This window comes from Schistosoma haematobium, chromosome 2 (assembly GCF_000699445.3).
Source record: "Schistosoma haematobium chromosome 2, whole genome shotgun sequence".
Taxonomy (NCBI): Eukaryota; Metazoa; Platyhelminthes; class Trematoda; order Strigeidida; family Schistosomatidae; genus Schistosoma; species Schistosoma haematobium.
The window spans coordinates 943,699-969,588 of record NC_067197.1 but is presented as its reverse complement, the minus strand read 5'-3'; the positions used below and the strand labels follow the sequence as shown (position 1 = coordinate 969,588).

Here is a 25,890-nt window from a genome sequence, read left to right as displayed (position 1 = left end):
TCATCCGCAAACAATAATGTCGACGACCTAAGTAACAGCAGTAACTCATTAACGTAGAGAAGGAAGAGCAGAGGGCCCAAGATGGTGCCTTGGGGTACACCAATTTTGACCGGCTTCCAATCGAATAGCGTTCCATTGACCCTAACTCTCTGTCTGCGGTCACATAAGAAACTTCCTATCCACTCATGTACAGTACTTATTATTCCGAAGCTCGTGAGCTTCTGCATGAGACCTACGTGTGAAACCTTGTCAAACGCTTTGCTAAAATCTATGAATATCACATCGACAGACAGACCGTGATCTAGGGCTGCTGTCCAATCCTCTCTCGCAATAAGCAAGTTAGTCAAGCATGAACGCTTGTTACGAAATCCGTGTTGCTCAGGAGCTAACAGATTGTGTGAATCTATGTGGCTTAGCAACCTAACGCGAATTAACTTTTCAAATAACTTAACGACTATGCTAGTTAGACTGACAGGCCGGTAGTTAGATACTATCTGTCGCTGACCGTCCTTAAATATAGGACTAACTATTGCTTCCTTCCAATCTCTAGGAAGTTGAGCGAGTGAGAGGGACATGTTGAAGAGTGTCGCAAGCGGTTTTGAACCCAGGGCCCGGTATCTTACCAGGTTTGAGGTTAGTTATCAATGGAAGGACAGTTTCCTCAGTCACCTGTACAGATTCAATGGTTGGTATCTCGGTGTGAGTGGGACAAGTATTTGTTACAATAAACGAAGAGAAGACTTCGCTAAAATATTTTGAAAAAGTCTCAGCTTTTGCTCGATCTGATTCAGCTAGTAATTCTGAATTTTTGTGTAACAGTAACGGGGGAATATCATCACTACGTTTCGTCCGCCGTTTAACATACGAAAACAATCGTTTCGGCTATCATATACTAACTGTCGTTCGTAAGTGGAACGGGATTTGGCTATGGTTTTCTTACAGATATTACGGAACTTCCGGTGCTCACGCTTAAATGGTTCATGACCTGTCAACAAGAATAAGTCCCAGAAGTGTTTCCTACATTTTAACAGCTTCCGGGTTTCCTTATTAATCCATGGAGGGCAGTGTGATAGCTTACGTGCTGACCATGGGATAAACGGCGACGTTACGGACTCGAATGTAGCCTTAAACTTATTCCATTCATCTTCGATCAATCCATCCGCGTCAACCGACCAATCAGTCGAGATAGCACAGTTTCTGATTGCCGGAATATCTGCTCGTCAGATATTGGGACGGGGTGGATCAGATACGAGTTGTATACCATGTGTCCTAAACTTAAAGTGAATTACAACGTGATCACTGTTCACCAGTGGAGGAAGGTGCTGGATATCAAAGACATCCTCACGGTGGTGGGTGAGGGCGAGGTCCAGCAGTGACGGATCATGATTCAAATCAATATGTGTCGGTTTTGTGATACATTGTACAAGTGCACACTGAATAACGGTAGATAAAAGGTCGCTATCGAAACCACTACCTGGAGCTGTAAGCTCTATCCAGTTTATATGCGGTGCTTTGAAGTCCCCAATGATGAGACAACATTCTGCCATACTCCAAGAACAGATGTGTCTTAGGATAAAGTCGTCAGCAAGACAAAACGGACTACGGTATATTCCCTCTATAGTCACTAACCTATTTCTAGATTTAATCTTACAACATGCAACCTCACATGTGCCACTGATATGAGCCTCCGATATGGTTGATTGTATACGAAAGTGATCCCTAACGTATAATATTATACCTCCCCCTTTGCGACTTGAAACTCTATCACTTCTGATACAGATATAACCAGCAATGAAAGGAGGACAGTCTATATCAACGGTGAACCAAGTTTCTGTAATAACGATTATATCGGGACATAATTCTTGCACTATCAGACTTAGCTCGGACGTTTTATTTCTAAGACTACGAGCGTTCGTGTAGCACACACTTAAGGTTCAAATGGTTCAAATGGTTGTGGACGGAATAGAAGAAGCTTTCGCTTAACAGGCTTCCGTGTCTAGTAGCAGAGGATCACCAAATCCTCCAGGCAGGAACCTAGGTATGTTAACAATAAAAAGGAAAAGAAATTGGTAAATCATAATGTGATGCTGTCCTTGGTCCTTAAGAATAGGTCAAGTTGCCTCTTGAAGGACTCCTGAGAAGTCGCTTGGACTAGGTGTTTTGGAAATCAATCGTTCTACCCATACAGGCCTCGGAAGCATTGGCTTCCAAGACCTGACTACCCGAAAATCCTTAATGGTAAGGTTATTTTCGCCATTTAATTTGCGAGTCCTCAACTCCGTAAGAGCATTCTTCCACTTGATTCGATCCTCAGGCGGCCAATCTGGTCGAATAGGGATATTTGAGTCACGAGTTTTTAGTGCGCTTTTCAATAATATGTCTCTTTCTTCAAAACTCCCGAGAACCAGCTTCAGAATCCTTCTTGGTTGTGTCTCGCCTCCAACCCATTTACCAAGTCGTATTACTTTTTTAATATGTACCCCTGAAACCTCTTCTGGTAGTACATTCCTTACCACAGACTCCACTAACTGCAGGTCATGTGCATGTCTTTTAGCAGGGTCGTTGTCTTTCGACTCCTCTAGATTTCAAATAATAAAACTAGGGAGGGGTTTAGCTTCTTTTGAAACTGTGTTCACAGCTTTCGACCGTGACGTTAGATCCTGTGTTTTAACTACTGGTATCTTACGATTAGTTTTTATTTTAACAGAGTCCTGGGAGTCAAGCGAATGACTCACAACAATGTCAGACGAAGCTTTACTATGGGACTTTGGCGGATTGGTCCGAAAGTCCACCAAGGACTTACCAAGTAAACAGTCATTAGTTTTAGCTATCTTTCCTACTCTTCTGCGTTTTCGCGTCATCCATTTTCCATCAGTCGAAACGTCTACATTAGAACAACTCGGGACAGTAATTGTTTTATCTGGGTCACTGGTTGCTGCTGTAGCAATATGGCCACCAACGTCTAATGACGTGTCACTCACTGATCGTTTCGGGGGAGAATGCTTGACTACGGGTTCCACAGGTAGATGTCTGGCTTGCGCCGTGATAGCACTTACGACACTAACGCAATCTTCGCCATCAGTACCAATGTTATCAGTACAGCCTGTAGCGGTAAATAAATCCCCAAAATAAATAGCACTAAGTTTTCGACATTGGATGCTGACCATATGTTTTAGTGGACTCATCTAGCTGAAGGCGCTCGGTCAGGCATCCGCACCAGATCACGTGTGGTAACGCCGTGCTCAACATCAACCGCAATCGCTAGCCAGATTAGGTCAGAGAATTCCGATATATTGGTCGTCGCCAAATATACTCTTCCGATCTCCTCGACTCTGTCTTTTGATTTCTCTGGGTGGGAACGAAATACGTTAGAAGGTGTTACTGGTAGAAGCGTTGTCAAACACTGAATACCTGTGACATCATCATTGGTGAACCCGACGTGATCTGGTACACCTAATTGCAACTGTGAGTCTGTTCTTTTTTGGGATTTTTATATATCATTGACTTATTTTTTACTTTTTTTAAACATTGTGATTTTTTTTCGTGTTTTTTCTTGGATATATATATATTTTCCCCTCGTTCATTATCGTTCTTCATACTTCATCATGACTGAACAGACACCTAAAGTACTCAAGCTTAAGACTTTGTCCCCACCTTCGTTTCAACTGATGCCTTTCTGGCCCGACAACATCGAAGCCTGGTTTTGCTACGCAGAAGCCGACTTCTCCGAGCACGGCGTGATCGACACACGTGCACAATTCCTCGCAGTAGTCAAGGCACTACCGCGCGAATTCAACAGGTACGTAACACCTAGTATGTTTACTAGTGATGTTTCCGATCCTTACGAAATCTTAAAACGCTCGATTCTTAAACGAGGAGATCTAACCGATCGACAAAGGTTAGATCAACTCTTCAATAACATCGACCTGCAACACGGTTCTGCGACGGACATGTTGCAACGGATGAGAGAGGTTATAGGCCCAAGAACTTTCGACGAAGGTCTATTCAAACAACTCTTCTTGTCAAAACTTCCCCAACAGGTGCAAGCAGTTCTGGTCTCGTTCCAGAACAACGCCTTAGACGAGCTAGCTGCATCTGCCGACCGTATTCTTGAAATTACGAAACCTACTACCGAGGTATTTTCAGTCAAAGAAAAGCCTCACACGACTCAAAATGATATAACCGACTTATGTCACACACTCACGCGTTATCTTAGTCTTCGTACCGACCGTAAGAGATCGCGCACACCACGTAGAAGCATTTCTCGTAAGCGATCTGTCTCTAGACCACGAGAGACAGATAACCCCGACTGGTGCTGGTATCATAACCAGTATGGAAAGCTTTCCAGAAATTGCAGAAAACCCTGCAATTTTCCCAACACGAAACCGACTGATTCGGGAAACTTCCAAGCCGGCACGCGTTAACGGCAACCGTAGCCGGCGAACAAAGCCGTCTGTTATTCGTCACAGATGTGACAACAAGAGTTCGCTACCTCGTCGACACTGGCGCAGAAGTTAGCGTTCTCCCAGCAAATCCTAACGACCGACTACACGAATCGACCCTAAACTTACAGGCGGCAAACGGAAAACCGATCGCTACATATGGCAAAAGGTACGTTTACCTTAACGTGGGTTTACGCAAACCCATACACTGGATTTTCGTTGTTGCAGATGTTTCTATACCAATCATTGGTATGAACCTTCTACAACACCACAATCTGATCATCGACACTCGCAAACGGAGGTTAGTAGACGGAAACACTAATTTGTCCGTTTGCGTAACTTCTTTTACTGGTTGTAGAGTATCCCCAGTCACAGTTAAACATATGATAGACCCACTCTATCAACCACTACTCGATAAGTACCCTGGGATACAACAAACTCAACCGAAACTACCGTGTGTAACCAGCAATGTTACACATCACATCACGACTACAGGACCACCTGTATTCTCTAAAGCACGACGACTAGCTCCTGAAAAGCTAAGGTTAGCGAAAAACGAATTCGATCACATGATGGACTTAGGAATCATACGACCGTCAAGTAGCCCATATGCATCTCCGTTGCACATGGTCCCTAAAAAGGACAGCAACGATTGGCGTCCAACTGGTGACTATCGGCGATTGAACGCGAAAACCATTCCCGATCGTTACCCGTTGCCTCACATTCACGATTTGACAGCTACCTTGAAAGGTACAACTGTCTTTTCGAAAATCGACTTGGTTAAAGCGTATAACCAAATCCCTATGGCTACTGACGACATACCGAAAACAGCTATCATAACTCCTTTCGGACTCTATGAATTTTTGCGAATGCCTTTCGGTCTAAGGAATGCTGCTCAAACATTCCAAAGATTCATAGACGACGTTTTTCGAGGTCTCAACTTCGTACATGCGTATGTTGACGACTGTCTAATCGCAAGTCCGGACAGAGAAACACATCTCAAGCATCTGGATCTTGTTTTCGAACGATTACAAAAACATGGCATTACTGTAAACGTTCAGAAATGCCAATTCGGAACCGACTCATTAGACTTTCTGGGACACACTATCGATGCTCAAGGTATCCGACCCCTTAGAACCAAAGTGGCGGCCGCACCGCACGAAAAGCATTCTCCACAGTTAAGGAACTGATTGCTAAAGCAACAATGCTCGCACATCAGGACACCCGAGCACCCATTAGCATCGCAGTAGACGCATCCGACTCAGCAATCGGAGGAGTCTTACAACAATGGGTTAACAACTCCTGGCAACCCTTGGCATTTTTCTCTAGAAGGTTGCTAGACACCGAATCGAGGTACAGCACATTCGGTAGGGAACTCCTAGCTATGTATTGTGCTGTACGGCATTTCCAACACTACATCGAAGGTCGTGAATTCACTCTTTTCACGGACCATAAACCGCTCACTTTCTCGTTAAGCTCTCCTTCTGACAAGTACTCTCCCCGTGAGTCTCGACAACTGGACTACATTTCGCAGTTTACTTCAGATATTCAACACATCTCTGGAGCAAACAATGTAGTTGCAGACGCTTTATCTCGCATAACTTCCTTGAACAGTTTCCAAGGAATCGACCTTCTTAAACTCGCCGAGCTTCAAAAAGAAGACACTGATCTTCAGCACGAGTTATCGTCCACAACACTTAAACTACGCATCAAACAGATGGGAACAGGTAAGGAAACCTTACTTTGTGACACATCTACAGGTAGGGATCGCCCAATCGTGCCGAAACATTATCGACGCAATGTCTTCAATACATTGCACAAACTTTCTCATCCAGGTGTTCGTGCAACCATCAAGCTTATAGCAGAACGATTTTGCTGGCCCGGCATGAATAAAGACGTGAGGGAGTGGGCACGCTCCTGTGTAAGCTGCCAAAAATCTAAGGTTATCAGACACAATAAATGTCCCTTAGGCTCGTTTAAAACTCCCGATGCTCGTTTCGACCATGTTCATCTGGATTTGGTAGGACCTTTACCAGATTCAAATGGATACTCTTATCTCTTAACCTGCGTAGACCGTTTCACTCGATGGCCAGAAGCAGTACCTATCAAGGACATCACTGCTGAAACAGTGGCCCGCACCTTCGTCGAACGATGGGTAGCAAACTTCGGTTGCCCTTCAACCATCACTACAGACCGCGGACGTCAGTTTGAATCTGATCTTTTCCGTCGTCTGACCACACTTTTAGGAATCACTCGCTTCCGAACGACCGCCTACCATTCACAAGCAAACGGGTTGGTAGAACGTTTTCACCGACAACTGAAAGCTTCGCTATCAGCTGCAAACGTTTCACAATGGGCCGACGCTCTTCCACTCGTCTTACTAGGTATCCGCAATGCAGTGAAAGCTGACATTGGATACACTGCGGCTCAACTCGTTTATGGAACGACACTTCGACTTCCAGGAGAATTCGTGGATCCTTCATCCTCTTCAATGAACATGGATCTAACCTCCTACACGAACAGGCTTACAAACGCAATGCGTTCAGTTAAACCTGCTTCCACTCGACCTCAATCAACTGATGTTTTCGTTCAACCTGACTTACGATATAGTACACACGTTTTCATTCGTCGAGACTCGCATCGACGACCATTCGAATCAGCATACGAAGGACCCTTCAAAGTTCTTCAACGTGAATCTAAGTACTATATAGTCGATAAGAACGGAACAAACGATAGCATCAGCATCGATCGCTTAAAAGCAGCGTATTTAGAAGGAAATCCTATCCACGTCGATTTTCCTTCGGTACAATCGAACGACACGACTCAGACACTTATAATACCTCATCCGACAACCAACACACACGAAGATACTTCGACAGTATCCGAAAATAAACTTAAAACGACGCGTTCTGGAAGAAGGGTGAGATTTCCAGAACATTTAAACGACTATTGCACGTAAGGCACTTCTCGACATTTTATATTATTTTTTTTTAAAAAAAACAATTTTAATATGCTTGTATATTTTTATTTCTATTAAAAAAAACAAACAAAAAAAAAACAATTTTTTTTAACGCTATTACGTGCTCATGAGTTTATTTTCCATTTTTTTTCCGCCGACATTGTGTTTTTACGCACATACGAGTGTATTTTCGACATGCACTTACATTTTCTTTTTTCTTTTCCAGGACGACTGGAAAAGAACGATGACGTTTATGAGGATCCGAAATTTTCATTGTACATTTTCTTTTTTTACTATGTTGTACCTCCGTCCCATATAGTAAGGAAAGACGACCAGACGCTGCTAAATTTAGTAAGCTATCAGAAGAGTGTTTACCAACGACAAACTCGCTGGGTTTAAACTTCTGGCTGGCCACGTCTTAGGGTCGTCACTGCCCAACTAGGGGGAGTGATATGTAGCGGTAAATAAATCCCCAAAATAAATAGCACTAAGTTTTCGACATTGGATGCTGACCATATGTTTTAGTGGACTCATCTAGCTGAAGGCGCTCGGTCAGGCATCTGCACCAGATCACGTGTGGTAACGCCGTGCCCAACATCAACCGCAATCGCTAGCCAGATTAGATCAGAGAATTCCAATATATTGGTCATCGCCAAATATACTCTTCCGATCTCCTCGACTCTGTCTTTTGATTTCTCTTGGTGGGTACAAATCATATTAGAAGGTGTTACTGGTAGAAGCATTGTGAAACACTGAATACCTGTGACATCATCAAGCCCTCATCAACCTTCTTATTAGCCAACACCAGGAGACTAATTGCTTCCTGGATAAGCAATGTTTTGCTCGAGCAACAAAAACTACAAACCCAATGAGAGTTGGGCTTTGAACACCTTTTATATGCATTGGGGCTTAGTCGGGTGCACATCTTATGGAACCACCTATTACACTCATCACATTGCATCCCTTCATCCACGGGAAATAAGCAGTATGGTTGTCCACATTTATGAGTAGACCTAGCCATCTTGAAAATTAACTAGAACGGTGACAAAAACAGGATATGTAAAACGATTTTCAAACCTTAACTAAATAAACCAAGTAAAAGTCGACCAAGTATGCTTCGATGCAATAAATACACAGAAGCAAAATCGAAAAACTTAATACAATAACACTTTAACTGAGGTAGATGCAATTAAAGTGTAAACAGTAGTTTTGATGCGTAATTTACGATCAAAACAGTTAATTAACTCAACGAGAAACAATACCACTGTCCCTATTTAGTTGGGTAAAACTCTAAAAGAAAAGTGATCTTCCGAACGTTAAGCTCAGTACAGATTCTTTATATCAGAATTGGCACCACTGTTGTGTAAATACACAGCAAAAGTTTGAGAAATGTAAATCACGGTAGTAATAACCTTCCCGTTCATAAAGCGTGCGTGTTATCAACCCCATCAGCGATTATTTTCAATGAAAGACTAGAACTAATTTGGGAATATACTATAGTAATTGAGTGTAAGTGTATAAAAAGGTCCACCAACCTGTTGTCCACATTACTGAAGATGGGTGGCTGTAATTTGGGGAGGCAATTTCGCACACTACGGTACGTTAAGCAGTAATCAGGACCCAACAAGCGGTGGTCGTTGATTTACTACTGTAACCAATATAGAACGTAAGTAGAACGAACGTTCTATTATTTTCATATGACGTTGTCTGTTGAATCCCTTTACAAATCTGTTTTGTCCTGTAGTACTCTTGGGATACACATGACTTTCAAGTAAACAATAAGGCAAAAATAAAGGCCAAACAGGGAGTGAATAAAGCGGTGACATTCCAGGAAGTCTTACTTTCCTCTCGTCACTGGAAAAACATGCTAAATTTCTCGTTTTCTTAATCATCCCCAAACGCGAAACAAAAACGTCAGTGGCGATTATCCATCGTCGATTAAATGTTTTAGTATCGCTTGTATCCACAGGTAAAAAGGACTTTCCGTATTTACTCAAGTCAGATTTTTTAGTTCCAGTAACACAGAAGTCTCAGCCTTTTGTGTTCAATGTCGACAACTCTTAATGCTTTAAAAATATTTATACTAGAAGTCGATTTCATTTGTTTTTCCGCTCTTTAAGAAAATTTTCGTGTTTCTCTTCTTATGAGCCTACCTAACCATTTTTATGGCGCAACTAAGACATCGTTGTGGTAGACCCACATGTTTTTTTCCTGTCGATGATGGAATGGAATGTTGCAACTGCAACAAGTGGTATCATAACATGTGCACCGGACTCACACTGGCTTCATATTAAAAGTATTGCATGCCACTTTTACGTTGGTTGTGCAAAGCATGCTGCTCTTCAAAGTTTTTGGTGATTCATGAGGTGATGGAACTACTGAACATAGCTCGAAAGATTCACTCAGATAAACAGCCAGCAGCAGATGGGCAATATTCATTTTTCAAGAAAGCAGTGAGCTTTACTATGAGTCCAACTTGAGATCTGAGTGAAACCACCAAGGTGGACCCAATGACGTAGCTAGTAACACACAGATGAAGGAATGGTTACAAGAAAAAAAGCATGAATTGAATAAACAAATTATAAGGAGTCGACAGTTTCAGCCCCGAATTCACATATCAACACAAAACAGACTGTAGACGAGCATAGCCTGAGTTGGGTAGATGATTTGATCGAGAGACATTAAGGTCAGTAGTTGACCCACAGCCACACCCAGAAAAGGAAACGTAAGGAAACAGAGTGAGACCTTCGCGTTTAATGCAAAATTGTACTGCAGGGATAAGATTTCAGGAAGCAAAACGAACCTCGCTGACAGGTCAGTCATTTTTCATAAGTTAAGGGATTTTCGCGAAGAAGAACTTAAGACCAGATCTGAACACGACCTCAGCCACATTAAATCCTTAATAAGCAAGTTACTCCCAGAAACAGTAGCAGGAGTTAGCATTTATAAGCTTTATAGAATAGGACAAAAAGTGGGTTCTGAACATACGCAGAAAAGCCACCTCTTAAGGGTTACTTCGCTTCCGCTGACGGAAAAAACATAATACTGGGAAATTCACACACAAACTGGGTTCTGAATATACGTCCATGAAGATCTCTTCCTGGATTTTGTTTGTGCATGTCGAGATTAGATTCTATCATCAAAACATTCGCTTATAAGCCCTTAAGTGTCGTCTTGTCCCGGAAATATTACCGACAGATATCCACATAATTTGCTGGTAGATAACGTGTCGACGACAGAAGCGTGTAATAAGCTAAAGCAAGCAATTATTCAACAGACCACAACGTTTGGCGAGAAGCGATTGTTGAAACTGACAACAAAATGGAAGCTCGGTAATAGATCATGACTACAGCTACTAAGGCAAACGAAACATTTGATTGTACCATTTAGTATAGATAATGCTTTTTTACGAGAGATGTAAATGCAAAGGTTGCCCACTTCAGCTCGACAGATACTGTGAGCTTCCAGTCAACCCTTAGATCTCGAGAACTGTTCTTGCATAATGGGCAGGATTTTAGATGTAACACTCGGTAGCACGTCATGAGTTCAAGTAGTTCCTGTTATGTCAAGTTGCGCATCAGGACCAACAATATTGTCGTTCGCCGCATAGCTAGCAGATCTACATATCCGGTATTCAACAACCTCATGCAAAGGAGATATAGGAGTCAGCGTTCCGGAACGCCGATAGACAATGTAGTAAAAAGCTACTAATTGTTTTACCAAATGCAAACTTTTAAAGTCTTTGTTCATGATGGGAAACGTGGTGACCGGCCAGTAACAGCAACGGCTGTTACCGGTAAGTCTTCTAGTGTTAGACAAAACTTCATGTTCAAAGTTCTTTGTGGGAAGGGGTTTATAAGTTAGTATAGTCCCAGTCACTTTAACACGTCGGCCAATGAGCAAACACCGCAAGTATTTTTTTAAAAAACATGTAGGAAACAATTACTTGTCCTAGACCTCAATATTAGAAGCTTTTTCAATTGGGTACTTATCGTGGCTGAAGTTCGATATACTATTTTGAGCTCAGACTTTCTGAATGGTTGCCGTTTTTAGCGACAGGATGGCTTCATTGTTGAGGATCCTCGCTATTTTTTGTAACCTTAATTTTGATACACTAGTAACCTTCAGAACAGGGCTTCATCTAACTCGGGGTTGTTATTTCTTATTTTGCTAGATTTCAACTTATCGCCTCTTATTTCACCACTTTTCATTTGATCTTCCTAACAGACTAGTAAATCAAGGAAGTTAATCAACAAAGAGCTCCACTATGTCATCATGACAGGTGACCTTTGTTTGATGTCGTTACAGCACACTATCAGACAGTTAATTTTATGGTATAGCAACTGGGGCCGGTGCGTATTTGTGCCAGGTTCTTCGTTGATGATGACTGACTGATCTCTGCTTCATCTGACATCACATATCGTTGTCGTTTGGAAGAATCCAGTTGCTTCTGTCCTTGTATTCTACACTTAGCAAGGTAGTGACCCGGCTGTAGCCTAAAAACTTATGCAAGCATAGTGTAGCCTTACAGTAAACAAGGAACAAACACCCGAATTTCTTAGTAAATACGCACAATAAGAAGAGGACCACTTATCTTTTGTTACTGAATATTTGTCTTCTCAAAAAATAATGTACAACTCTTTTGACCAATAATACGTAATACACCTTGTAAAAACTTAAGTGTCAAGATTTTCGAATTCTTCTAGAATAAAGCTAGGGGTGGCCCAATAAAGACACGGCATACGTCCATAGAGTCATTCACAATTTGACAGCCATATTAATAGTTGTCGACTACCTGATTGGGTCCGCGTAATTATCGTGACCAATGGTTAAAGACTTTAAATGACACAGCTTAAAATCGTTTGGAATGGCGCAGGTGCATCCGTTTTTGTCTTTACCCCAGATTCTAAGCTCTCGAACTACTCATAACTTTGTGTGTGTTTCTGTTTCACTAATTAAAATTTTCTCCAATTGTATCTTTGGTCCCGACCGTTGTTGCTACCTTGACGTGGTGGTCGGGCTTGCCTATCGTGATGAAGCAACCGAGCTATACTGACTGGAACAATTGTCCCTCAAGGTCCTACCACGTCAGAAAGGTAAGACTAAAAGAAACAAATCCAAGGTCCGAAGGCGAAGTCGTACTGTTGACTGTACAGAGGTGTGACAGCAGTAAGGCCCCCGAATGCCCTGGTACGGCCGAGAGTGGGGTGAGTCCGCTCTCCCTCTCGAAATACTCTCACACGGCCGCGCGTACACAGCCTCTGCCAGGGAAGTCCTACTCATTGCCTTCTCGTGGCGGGGGTGTTGTTTACGAAAATGAGAGGACGAAAAGCGAATGTCCGGTGCTTTAACCGGATCACAAACCAATGGTGCGTCCTCCCTCTGCATCCCAAGCCTGGACTCAGATTGATCACATCGCGATCAGCTACCGCTGGCGTGGTTGTGTACAAGACTGCCGCTCCTTTTGGAGTACCTATCTGGACTCTGACCATGCCTTGGTCTGCGCCAATCTTGCCTTACTTTTCAGTGGCCAACGAAGTGATCGACCCCAAAGGATTGATGTCAGAAAATTGGTTGCAACTTCTGTTGCAAGTAAGTATCGAACCGAGCTAGCTTCTAGGCTTAGTTACAAAGGTTTGGGAGCTAGAGAGTGTTCCAACATCATGGAATGGGTTGATAGTTGGCCCTATATTTAAAAAGGTTTCACGTCGCTTCTGTAACAGCTATCGGGGATAAGTCTACTTCCGATTGCGTCCAAGCTATTGGCTTCCGTCATACTTCGTAGGTTGTTCAAAACCCGAGAAAGATTGACTCGCGAGGAGCAGGCTGGGTTTCGTTCTGGTCGAGGATGTATTGATCATATCTTCACCCTCCGCCAAATGTTAGAACACCGCCATACTTACCACAGGCCAACAGTCGTAGTGTTTCTTGACATAAGGGCTGCCTTCGATTCGTTGGACAGAACTGTTCTCTGGGATTGTCTATTGAAGAAGGGTGTGCCTGAGAAGTTTATTAACGTCCTCAAAGCCCTATACAAAAACACCTCAGGCAGAATGAGGGCATACAACCACCTCTCTCCATTGTTCCATTCAACCAGTGGGGTTAGACAGAGTTGCCCAATCTCACCATTCCTCTTCAACTTTGCCATCGATGACATTCTGGAAACAGCTCTGATGGATGTAAGTAATGGCGGTGTGGATCTGCTGCCTGAAGAAAGACTTCTCGACCTTGAGTATGCGGACGATATTGTCTTACTGTGCGATAATGCCCAAGCCATGCAATCCGCACCTAATCAGTTGGCAATCAGTGTCCGTAGGTATGGTATGTGCTTTGCACCTTCGAAGTGCAAAGTACTTCTACAAGACTGGCAGGATTATAATCCTGTACTCACCCTGGATGGTGAGCAGATAGAAGTAGTCGAGAAGTTCGTGTATCTAGGTAGCTGCATAAGTGCTGGTGGGGGTGTGAGTGATGAGATCAATGTACGTATAGTGAAAGCCAGAGCGGCTTATGCCAATCTGGGCCACCTTTGGCGCCTTCGTGATGTCAGTCTGACTGTAAGAGGTCGGATTTACAACGCGTCGATGAGAGCAGTTTTGCTCTACGCTTGTGAAACCTGGTCTCTCCGAGTTGAGGACGTTGGACGACTCTCTGTGTTCGATCGTCGTTGTCTCCGAAGGATTGCTGACATTCAGTGGCAACACCATGTCAGTAATGCAGAGGTTCGGCATCGTGTGTTCGGGCACAGAGACGATAATTCAATTGGTGTCACCATCTTGAAACACCGACTTTGGTGGCTTGGACATGTTCTACGAATGTCGTCCCAGAGAATTCCACGTCGCGCATTATTTGCCGACTCTGGGACAGGTTGGAAAAAGCGGAGAGGTGGTCAGTGCATGACATGGTGTCGTGGTATGAAAGAAAGCTGCAAAGGACTGGCTTGTGTTGGTCCTTCACGGCTCCCTGGTTGGGGTCCGAGAGATGGTGCTACACGGTGGCTGGAGACGTTATCAGATATGGCTCAGAACAGAAGCCAGTGGCGATCCTGTTGTAACCTTCTTTTACTTTCTCCATAAAAAGTGGTTGTATCTTCCTTTCCTGAAAGATTTCTTCCGATTGTAGCTTTCCGTTCCCACATTATTGCTATTATTATTATTGCACTACCTTACACCAATCTGTCTGTTATTGTTCCCCTTTTCTTTCACGCTCCTTAGTTTTTTTGTCTTCCTTGTCTTTAAATTCTCATTGTTTTGTGTGCGCATATATATTTGGTGCCCTCTTGTACCAATATTTATGTGTTCAAATAAATAGACTAAAATCGCTTCATATCTTTCTTTCTACTAACTAATTCTTTCTTCTTGTACTGTATGCAATCTTTCTCCTATATATTACCACCTTTGACCTAACCACTCCTATGATTCCGGTGTTCATCTTGCTGTGCTAATGAGGTATGGCAACCTGGACCGATCCATATATGTGCCTGGTCCTACGTTGTAGCTGACTGACTGACTGTATCTTTGGTACCTAATCTTTTCTATTATTTCTGGTACTTTTACTACCTCTACAATTCTGGAATTTAGCCTAACAATTTCATCTCTCTGTGCTAATGGAGTATGGCAACTTGAACCGATGTACATATGTACTAGGTTCTACATTGCGAATGATCGAAACTAACTACGGAGAATAAAACAAAAGTTTTAAGTTGTTCAGTGTTGCCTCTATCATTTCTATAGGCTAAAGATATATTGAGAGTAATTCCTTTACGTCTTATATGATTCTATTTTATTATTTTATTTGAACACATAAATATTGGTACAAGAGGGCACCAGATATATATGCGCCACACTTATATGATTACATCTAACTGAAGTACACTCTCGAGAATTGAGCCTAGGATTACCAAGTACGTATCTAATATGTCATCCCGTGAACTATTATTATTGTTTCAGTTATTTTATGCACCATTTTATCTAAAAGGAACTAATGTAAACTTGTTATACTCTTCTAAAGTTAATTTTAGAGTACCTATTATATTAAATGATGGGTCGTTCTCACTCTCGCTACAGCTCTTCAAATTCATCAAATGAAAAGCATAAAACATATCACACAAAACCCCACAGTCGTTCACATCGTAAGAAACTCAAAAGAAAATCAGTCAATCGGAATGCATCGAATAGCCGACAAAAAGATAAAATACTCAATCTTACTCAAAAAGTGTGCAATATGGTTGATGCTGATAAGAAGCGTAATCGTTCTGAAAAGCATAAGAATAAATTGACATCTTGTGGATGTCCATATAATTGTGAAGACGAGATACTGACATTACGTAACAGCATTGAGAACCTTCGTTCCGGTTTAAGTCTTTGTCACAAAGAAAGGCCAATTTTTCAGCTCGATCATTTTGTTGACGATCATTATCAGCTTCTTTCTGAAGCTTGGATTTCTATCGGTCCATCTAAGCTCAAAGATCTAGTGTCTGCTAATTTACTGTCGATATGTGCTCGACGAGAGCGTAGGGATATGAAACATTCATCTGGTAAAAATTCCAAGGTTTCATGTGTTGTCCAACCCTATGTATCTTTTGACGGAAGTGACTACCAACTTGGGATCTCGGAGTTGTGGCATAGATGTATTCAGGAGCTGAACGACTTGTCAATCGACCAAATAAAAGCCATTCTAAGTGGAACAATGAACCTTGATCCGGTTGAATTAGTTCGTCATCCTAGTAACAAAAGTGAGATTGTCAGCTCCGAAAAAGATAACTGCTCTCATTCTCCTAAACTAAATCCAGTATGTGAAAAGAATTCTGAAATGCAAGTTCACGATGCTGATTCAACTACTGCCTTGTGTTCAGTGAGTTTTTCAAAGTAAATTTTCTTGAAAATTTTTGTTGTTCAATACGATGGTCTCTTACTTAACACCCCATGGTCAGTCCGGTAGCTGTATTAGTTACCCACTGAATCCTTTTGGATTCTACCCTCATTTTTTATGGATTCTCTTTAAATTTGATGTCAAATAGTTCACTTTTTAAAACACATCAGGTCGACCAAATGATATTGTTAGACCTCAGTAAGATTAAAGTCTAGCCTATAAATATATCTTTAAAAATAATGGTCCAGCGTTAGAAGTTAGATTGATTGAAGTGTTAGCTGGAATCTTTGGACTTGTTGCAATCTCACCTGACTGGTCCCAATCACTTATTGTTTCAGTCTATAAGGATAGAAATCCTCTTTCGACAATCACAACAATCATTTTGAATAATATGATAATGTGATTTACGGATCACTATACAATTTGGTTAGGGGTGAAGATATGATCAGTATATTCATGATTAGAATAAAGATTCTCTTGCTCTCCACCAGTTAGTCTTTAGTGGATTTAAATAATCTGTCAATTATCACAAAACGATAGTTTGGACGCAGTCAAAATTAGATTTATCCTCATGTAATCGTTGGGTCGGCAACGTAAACTCTGTTTTTAAAGATGAGGATAACTATAGGTCCCTTCCAGGATGTTTGAACACTAATTACCAAACTTCCAAACAACCCAGTCAGTTGTTTGGCCAGAAGTTCCCAAACATCCATAAAGTATCCCGAGAGTAAGTCAACTGGGACTGGCGATTTGCAGCTCTTCAGGGATTGCAGTCTCTTGTGAACTCCCTGTTCATCAAGTAAATCAGTCGTCACCGGCCATAAACGGTAGTCTGATTGATGTTGCTATGGTAGCAGATAAGCTGAACTGTTCATCGTCCAAGAAGTTGGTGGATGCTATTGATTTCTTTGCTATCAACTTCACAAATTATTTCACTCACAACAGGCTTTTTGCTGCCAGTAGTTTGGATGAGTTAGAAGAGTTTCCGACGGTCATCAGATTCAGCTGCAGCTTTCAACTCATCAACACACTCCGACCACCAGGCTTCTCTGACCTTACGCATACTTTGCAATATTGTTCGTAAGAATTCCCGTTTATCGTGAAACCGGCAGTTGGGCGAAGTAAATTGATATGCCTTGAGAAGTAGTAAGGAGCCCGTAGAGACCCGGTGCTTACGTGTAGGTCATTTCTTAGAGCCACAAGCAACTTCACCCACCATTTTCATGACGTGATGAAAATGCAGTCAGTGCTCATCCATACTTTTCGTCGGGTTGATAGCTGAACTAAAATTGAACTCAATTTGATATTTGATTGGGACATCAATCAGTTTAAAATGATAAATATGTTGTCTATTGAAACACAGACTAAAGGTCCAGCCAAGTGCTCCAAAAGGAGCGACAGCTCTGTACAGAACCACGCCAACGGTGGCTGATCGCTATGTGATCAATCTGAATCGAGGCTTAGGATGCAGGAGTATCGTGCCAGGTGGCACATTTGCGCTGACTGCGCCGAAAGTCGGTATTAACCAGAAACAGATTGTTGTCTGCTGGAAAATTCAATCTTCGGCTAGGACTGTAATATTTGTGGAATGGACTTTCTTAATGGTAGAACTCATCCTTGATTAGATTGGGATTACAATTTATCGAGGCGTAGGCGGATATGGCGAAAAGACATAGCTACTCATACCGATTTCTTCTCACTTTGACGGAGCTTCCTTATTTAAGAGCGCATAATCAACTGTGAGTGGAAATCTAATCAGTTAGTGCTGTCTGGGCAACATCAGCGCCATCAAGAATAGATGAAGATGCCACAGAGTCCCTGAATAAAGGTACGCGGAGCAAGCATTTCTAGTTGACGGATGGAGAGTGAGTATTCAGCACTTCACTGGGGTCTTAGATGTTGATCTCAGATAGACAGCAGACGTTATTGTTTATTATTTATTTGAACACATAAATATTGGTACAAGAGAGCGCCAATGTATATGCGCCACACAAAACATTCAGAATGGGAAGAGAAAAAAGAAGGTGCGCATAAGAAAAAAAACACAATAACAACCACAGATTAGTGTAAGGTAGTGTAGTAATAATAATAATAATGGGGGGAACGAAAAGGTACAACCAGAAGAATTGTTTCAGTTAAGGAAGATACAACCACTTTTTATGGAGAAAGTAAAAGAAGGTTACAACAGGATCGCCACTGGCTTCTGTTCTGAGCCATATCTGATAACGTCTCCAGCCACCGTGTAGCACCATCTCTCGGACCCCAACCAGGGAGCCGTGAAGGACCAACACAAGCCAGTCCTTTGCAGCTTTCTTTCATACCACGACACCATGTCATGCACTGACCACCTCTCCGCTTTTTCCAACCTGTCCCAGAGTCGGCAAATAATGCGCGACGTGGAATTCTCTGGGACGACATTCGTAGAACATGTCCAAGCCACCAAAGTCGGTGTTTCAAGATGGTGACACCAATTGAATTATCGTCTCTGTGCCCGAACACACGATGCCGAACCTCTGCATTACTGACATGGTGTTGCCACTGAATGTCAGCAATCCTTCGGAGACAACGACGATCGAACACAGAGAGTCGTCCAACGTCCTCAACTCGGAGAGACCAGGTTTCACAAGCGTAGAGCAAAACTGCTCTCATCGACGCGTTGTAAATCCGACCTCTTACAGTCAGACTGACATCACGAAGGCGCCAAAGGTGGCCCAGATTGGCATAAGCCGCTCTGGCTTTCACTATACGTACATTGATCTCATCACTCACACCCCCACCAGCACTTATGCAGCTACCTAGATACACGAACTTCTCGACTACTTCTATCTGCTCACCATCCAGGGTGAGTACAGGATTATAATCCTGCCAGTCTTGTAGAAGTACTTTGCACTTCGAAGGTGCAAAGTACATACCATACCTACGGACACTGATTGCCAACTGATTAGGTGCGGATTGCATGGCTTGGGCATTATCGCACAGTAAGACAATATCGTCCGCATACTCAAGGTCGAGAAGTCTTTCTTCAGGCAGCAGATCCACACCGCCATTACTTACATCCATCAGAGCTGTTTCCAGAATGTCATCGATGGCAAAGTTGAAGAGGAATGGTGAGATTGGGCAACTCTGTCTAACCCCACTGGTTGAATGGAACAATGGAGAGAGGTGGTTGTATGCCCTCATTCTGCCTGAGGTGTTTTTGTATAGGGCTTTGAGGACGTTAATAAACTTCTCAGGCACACCCTTCTTCAATAGACAATCCCAGAGAACAGTTCTGTCCAACGAATCGAAGGCAGCCCTTATGTCAAGAAACACTACGACTGTTGGCCTGTGGTAAGTATGGCGGTGTTCTAACATTTGGCGGAGGGTGAAGATATGATCAATACATCCTCGACCAGAACGAAACCCAGCCTGCTCCTCGCGAGTCAATCTTTCTCGGGTTTTGAACAACCTACGAAGTATGACGGAAGCCAATAGCTTGGACGCAATCGGAAGTAGACTTATCCCCCGATAGCTGTTACAGAAGCGACGTGAAACCTTTTTAAATATAGGGCCAACTATCAACCCATTCCATGATGTTGGAACACTCTCTAGCTCCCAAACCTTTGTAACTAAGCCTAGAAGCTAGCTCGGTTCGATACTTACTAGCAACAGAATTTGCAACCAGCTTGCTAACATCAATCCGTTGGTGGCGGTCACTTCGTTGGCCACTGAAAAGTAAGGTAAGATTGGCGCAGACCAGGGCATTATCAGAGTCCAGATAGGTACTCCAAAAGGAGCGGTAGTCCTGTACGCAACCACGCCAGTAGTGGCTGATGGCGAAATGGGAATTTTCACTATATTGATCGCGATGTGACCAATCTGAGTCCAGGCTTGAGATGAAGATGGAGGACGCCAGGTGGCACATCGACGATGACTGTGACGGAAGTTAGTGCTAGCCAGAAACGGGTTGTGGTCTGTGCACAGTTGCAGTAGATGGTCTCCGTTATCTGTCCTGTGACTAACAAGTCCCCATCGGCCACCTAAACGACTCTCTTCTGTGCCTAGACGCCCGACCTGGGCATTCAAGTCTCCGGCTAGTACTACAATGTCTGTCGAACGCACTTTCTGGAGAAGAACAGTTAAGTGGTGGTAGAATTCATCCTTGGTTGTGTCCGGGCTGCAGCCTGTCAGGGCATAGGCGGAGATAACGAAAAGACATCGTTTCTCACGCCAATTTCTTCTCACTTTGATGGAACTTTCTAATCTAATCTAACAGCACATAACCGACTGTTAATGGGGATTCAATCGATTAGTGCTGCCTCAGCTCTAGCGCTTAGTGCGACACCAACGCCAGCAAGACCAGACGAAGATGCCACAGGGTCCCCGGATAAGCGCACGTAAAACAAGCTTTTTGAAGCGGCAGATGGAGAGCGAACTTGTAGTACTTCACCTGAGTCTTGAATACGGGTCTCGGATAGACAACAGACATCGATATGAAGACTTTCCAAAGACATAGCCAGCCCTATCTGTTGTCTAACCTGCATAAGTGTGCGAACGTTGAAGGCAGCCAGTTTGAATGGTGCACGTGGTTTTGGAAAAACTGGTTCGTTATTTGTGTTCGGTGGTAGCATACAATTTTCAACCGGACAGTGACTCCAGATCGTTTAGGTAGAACAGAGTTTCCACCGTGGGCGTTAATTATTAACCTTTATAAAGGCAGTCAAACTACCAGTTGTTCGATCTGCATTAGTGTGTGAACGTTGAAGAAGGCCAGTTTGAATGGTATACGTAGTTTCAGAAAGACTGGTTTAAAATTCATATTCGGTGGTAGCATTCAACTTTTGATCGGTCAGTGACTTGAGACAATGTAAATAGTACAGAAATTCCATTATAGGCGAGGTGCTGTATAAGCTGAATAATAAAGGAATAGACAAAATGGGAATTAAGGGGAATAGACAAGTGGCTCACTGTAAAACAAAAATGAATGTTACCAAAAACTTGTGAATATGGTTTCCAGGGACGCAAATTGAAGCGAGAGTATTTTTTCAGTCGTAATTATCTTCAAGTTTATATTTGGGCAAGGATACTGTCTGGATGTCAAGATCAAAGTAGGTGGTTTTTCTGTATGGCCACTCTGAACCTTTTGCATAGAAGCTCGATCCACAAGTCAGAGGAGCAAGGTTAGAAGGTCCGATGTCATAGTACCAGGTAACCAAGAATAGGTTCATACTTCACTTGATCCTTCAGGACCGTGCAGCCCATATTCACCATTGCGCGTTCCAACTTCCATAGGTCTATATTCCGTACTCAACAACCCTGTTTAAGTTTTCGACTTTCATTTTCCATCCCCCCACCACGAGAGGGGCAGTGAGTAAGACTCCCCTGGCAATGGCTACATAAACGTAGCCATATGAGAACATTTAGAGAGGGAGAGTGGGCCCTCACCACCTTCGGTCGTACAAGGGCATTTGGGGGATAATTCAGTGAAGGTTAAGTGATAAATTTGAACCCTTAGTATCCAATTATTCTGATGCACAATGTTGTCTGTCATAAAGTAGGTTAGTAAAAGGCTATATATGACTAAAACAAGACAGGAAACCAAATTTTCCGTTTGGAATCATCGGATTGTCTGAAACAGTTCACAGTGATGCAGTTGGATTTATATTCTATATTTCTGTACATTTTGAGCTATGTTTTATTTCTAACTTTTCATTTTATTCATCCTCATTCATCCCTTGTGAGCTGTATTTTCATTGTCACTTTTTATTTCGGTTGGCATTTTATTGCTTTCTTTTCATTTTCATCTAGCTAATCCCCTTTCTCGATGTGTGATGTTAAGTGTAACAATTTATTCACTCATACACATTTGTGTCCGGTCGTATTTTGGCCATAACTAACTGGCTGTCCCCTATATTGTGATATCATGTTCGCTATTAAACCAAATGGTTCTAATTTCAGGAAATACAATGGCTTAGCTTTCCAATCTCCTGTTATAGAGGGAACTGATGAAAATGCGGCTAATAATAACAAGGCTTCTTTATGGATCATCCCTTATTTCCAATTAATTTGTGTATTTATATTTATGGATGGTTTTTATCACAAAGTGATGTCAGAAAACACTGAAAAGCTCAATGTTCCGCCTTCGGAAATCACCATCAGTACACACCAATAACCTCATATGAGACCAAATCCAGGACTTTTAAGTCCTGGGGGGAACATAGTATTTTTAAACCTTTACACAAATATTTTTGATAATACCTAAACAAATAAACCTGTACGTGACAAATGAGTTACTTATTTTCACATAATCACTCTATAGTCAATGTAGTGACAATTGCTTACAATATACGTTGGTTATTGTACTCATTAAACACAAAATCGTATTCCAACAAAATCTTTCAAATAACATTACGTTTATCATCTGATACGTTCGTCTGTTGTGATAATGATTCACAACATTCTTTCTCTTTATTGTTAGTTCTGTTGGAAAAATCGTAATATCAACGTTTTTATATTTGCTTTATTGAATAGATTACTTTACTTAAGAAATATTTCTGTTTTCCTAGGTACTTGAAAATCAATTTGATGTTCAAAAAGCTAATGATCATGGGATTATTGATGATAAACTTTACACAAATTCGGAATCATTTACAAAATCCTGGTCTTCTACAAGTCCAAAAGACTGTAGAATTGAGGAAAAACATTCAACTGGAGAAACTGGCTGTATTTCAGATTCAAAGGATTTAGTAGTATGTATTGTTGTATTATTTATTGTGTTAAGGTTATCAATCACTTATGAAGTTCTGAGCCCGATTCATGGTAGTTCATGGTCTCTTACTGCTTATTATTCTATAGCTCTATATCATGTCCTTTCTAATCATACTGTTATAAGATTATAGTTTTAGGCTGCTTCATACTACTGATATGTTGTATTAGTAGTACGATGTATTAACAGTAGGAAATGTATGCGAAAACACAAATCACAGTATTGCTCATTCATTCACACAACAAAAATAGCAACTTATCGCTTTAAAAAGTTCAAATTATCTACTCCCTTAGAATTCATTCGTTGTAGTCATACCGTTGTGTAATAAATAAGCTAGTTTCATTTAGTCACTTATATTTATCATTCTTAACAAAACTTTGGTACAAATGGACCGTTCATAAAACAAGCCATTTAACTGGATATTTCAAAGTCGGGACACTAAATCCGTTATTATCACTGTATCCAAATACATTAACAGACTTCATGATTACTTTTACAAAATGTTACTATTCAGTGTAAACAACCATTAGGAAGCACAGATGATAGACCACTTAAAGTTGTCGATTATCTTAAGCTCATCTGGAAAAAGACAGATTGTTCAAAAATAGATCAGAACCTCTCCTACTAAATCGTTGTGCACCACCTGACTTCAGATATTAATCCTTTAAACCTCCAAATGCCAGACAGTCAGTCACAACGTAGAACCTGGTTCGTCAGTCAGTTAGCTACAACGTAGGACCAGGAACATATATGCATCGGTTCAAGTTGCCACACCTCATTAACACAAGATGAACAGCGGATTCTCAGAAGTAGTTAACTCAGTGGTGGTAATATATAGGAGTAAGATTGCATATAAGGATACAGTACAGGAAGAAAGAATTAGTTAGTAGAAAGAAAGATATGAAGTGATTTTAATCTCTTAGTTTAAGGGAAGACAGGGAGTGTATGCACCGACGCCATTGTGATCGATTCTGAGCCATGTCACCAAGAGTCTCCAACCATCGGTTACGACAGTTGCGCGGACCCCAACCAAGTAGTCTGCATCTACCAACATGGCTCAGACCAGAAATTAATGACTTCAAGCACTGATGCCACGTTTTGGTTTGGACAACCCTAACTTTCTCCCAACCATCTCTAACACCCGTTAGCATTGCACGACGTGGTAATCGGTGTTCAGGAATATGTAACACGTGGCCCAACCATCTCAGTCGATGAAGATTCACAACCTCATCAACTGATTTACCATCAATCCATAATGCCGTGCGTCCAACCTCACCATAACTTACCCGGTGATCCCAGCAGATGCGATCAACATTTCTAAGGCATCTGTGGTCGAATACTAGTAGCTTATTAATATCTTCTACTCTTAATGGCCACATTTTGCAACCGTAAAGCAGAACAGAACGAACTTCCGTGCAGTATACTCGCATCCCTTAATTGATAGACGGATATCTCACCTTCTCCATAGGTGACGTAAGTTGGCAAAAGTCAAACGAGCTTTTCAAATCCATGCTGAGATTTCGTCAGAAATCAACCCATTAGGGCTGATCAGACTTTCAAGATAAGTGAAGTTGTCAACACATTCGATTACCTCACTCCCTATCCTTAGTTCAGGTATTGACGCAGGCCAGTCCTGAAGCAACATGCGATTCCTTGTCAAGTCTGAATGTAGTCTACATTCATATATCACTTCTTCATTTTTCATCCGTTTTGATTTGGTACTCACCACTGCTCACGATCACTATGCCTATATAGAACGTTATACTTCACCAAGATACTCTTATCTGTATGTCTTTATCATATGCAAAGTGTTCCCAAAACAACGTCGTTCAACTGGTCTTTAGAATGTTTTACTTTATATAGTTTTCTTTATATTAAGCATTCGGCTTTGAGCTAGTTGGGGACGGGTACGAACTTCACTTCACATGATCTAATTTAGATCAACTTAATAAAATATCATAAGTCGTATAATTTTTTCAACTTACCCATCGATAACTAACAAGTATATTCATACGTTTATGTTGTTATTGAAGTACATAGTTTACCTATACTTTACTTATTTCAGTTTAAATATCTCCTTAATTGCTTTAGACTTAATTCAATTTCCATCTGTGTACAATTTTCTTTTTAATTTCATTATACATTGTAGGATTTAGTTCATCAAGAAATTACAGAACTTGAAATGCGAGCACGAGCTATTCGTGCAATGCTTAAAACTAAATCGAATCAACTCAAATCATAAATTTGTAAATTTATTCTTGAAGCATAAACATGTCATCTATCACTTGTTTCATTCGTCTTTATATATACATCGTTATCACTATGGTTATTATTATAAAACATTGTTTTCACCAAATCGTATGTTTCGATTTCTTCACCCCATTTTATTTCCTTTCCCCGTTTGTGTGTGTGTGTGTGTTTGTATATATACATCCCGGTTATTTTCCTACTATTTGTATTATGAAACAGACCAACTATTCACGTATATACATATATTAGTTTAATTCTTATATCATTTCTATTTGTTGTTTATATTATCTACCATTCGGTTTGTTATACTCAATGAAATGAGATTATGTACATTAATAAAATTTCAATAAATATATACTTGCCCCCCCCTCCCAGCCAAACAAGTTGGTGAAGCCTATTAGGTGCTTCTAGAGAGAAACAGGCCACATCAAAACACGACACAACTACCGGGGCTAGAATGGTTGTTTCTGCAATCCTTTGGAGTTTGCCCAATGACGAGCAACTCCATATGATACATGCACCACTTTTTGTCGTTTTCCATTCCAAATGTAATTGTGCTGTGTTTCTCTGTGGGTTTCGTAATCGATTGGTGGGTATAAGTAAGAGTGGGTGATTAGCCCGAT

General features: G+C 41.6%; 1 protein-coding gene across 1 annotated transcript; it reads left to right on the top strand.

Moving 5' to 3' along the window:
* The first annotated feature begins 8,716 nt into the window (after nucleotides 1-8,716).
* Nucleotides 8,717-25,638, top strand: MS3_00006002 (uncharacterized protein). Its single transcript, XM_051214087.1, has 5 exons — nucleotides 8,717-8,792; nucleotides 8,830-9,067; nucleotides 15,412-16,254; nucleotides 22,818-23,000; nucleotides 25,167-25,638. The coding sequence occupies exons 3-5, from the start codon at nucleotides 15,439-15,441 to the stop codon at nucleotides 25,257-25,259; spliced, it is 1,092 nt and encodes a 363-aa protein (XP_051067209.1). The 5' UTR covers nucleotides 8,717-8,792; nucleotides 8,830-9,067; nucleotides 15,412-15,438; the 3' UTR covers nucleotides 25,260-25,638.
* Nucleotides 25,639-25,890: the final 252 nt, after the last annotated feature.

Coding starts and splice junctions, on each gene's coding strand:
- MS3_00006002 (XM_051214087.1), top strand. CDS start 15,439: ATGATGGGTCGTTCTCACTCTCGCTACAGCTCTTCAAATTCATCAAAT. Junction 16,255..22,817: donor CAACTACTGCCTTGTGTTCA/GTGAGTTTTTCA, acceptor CTGTTTTCCTAG/GTACTTGAAAATCAATTTGA. Junction 23,001..25,166: donor CAGATTCAAAGGATTTAGTA/GTATGTATTGTT, acceptor TATACATTGTAG/GATTTAGTTCATCAAGAAAT.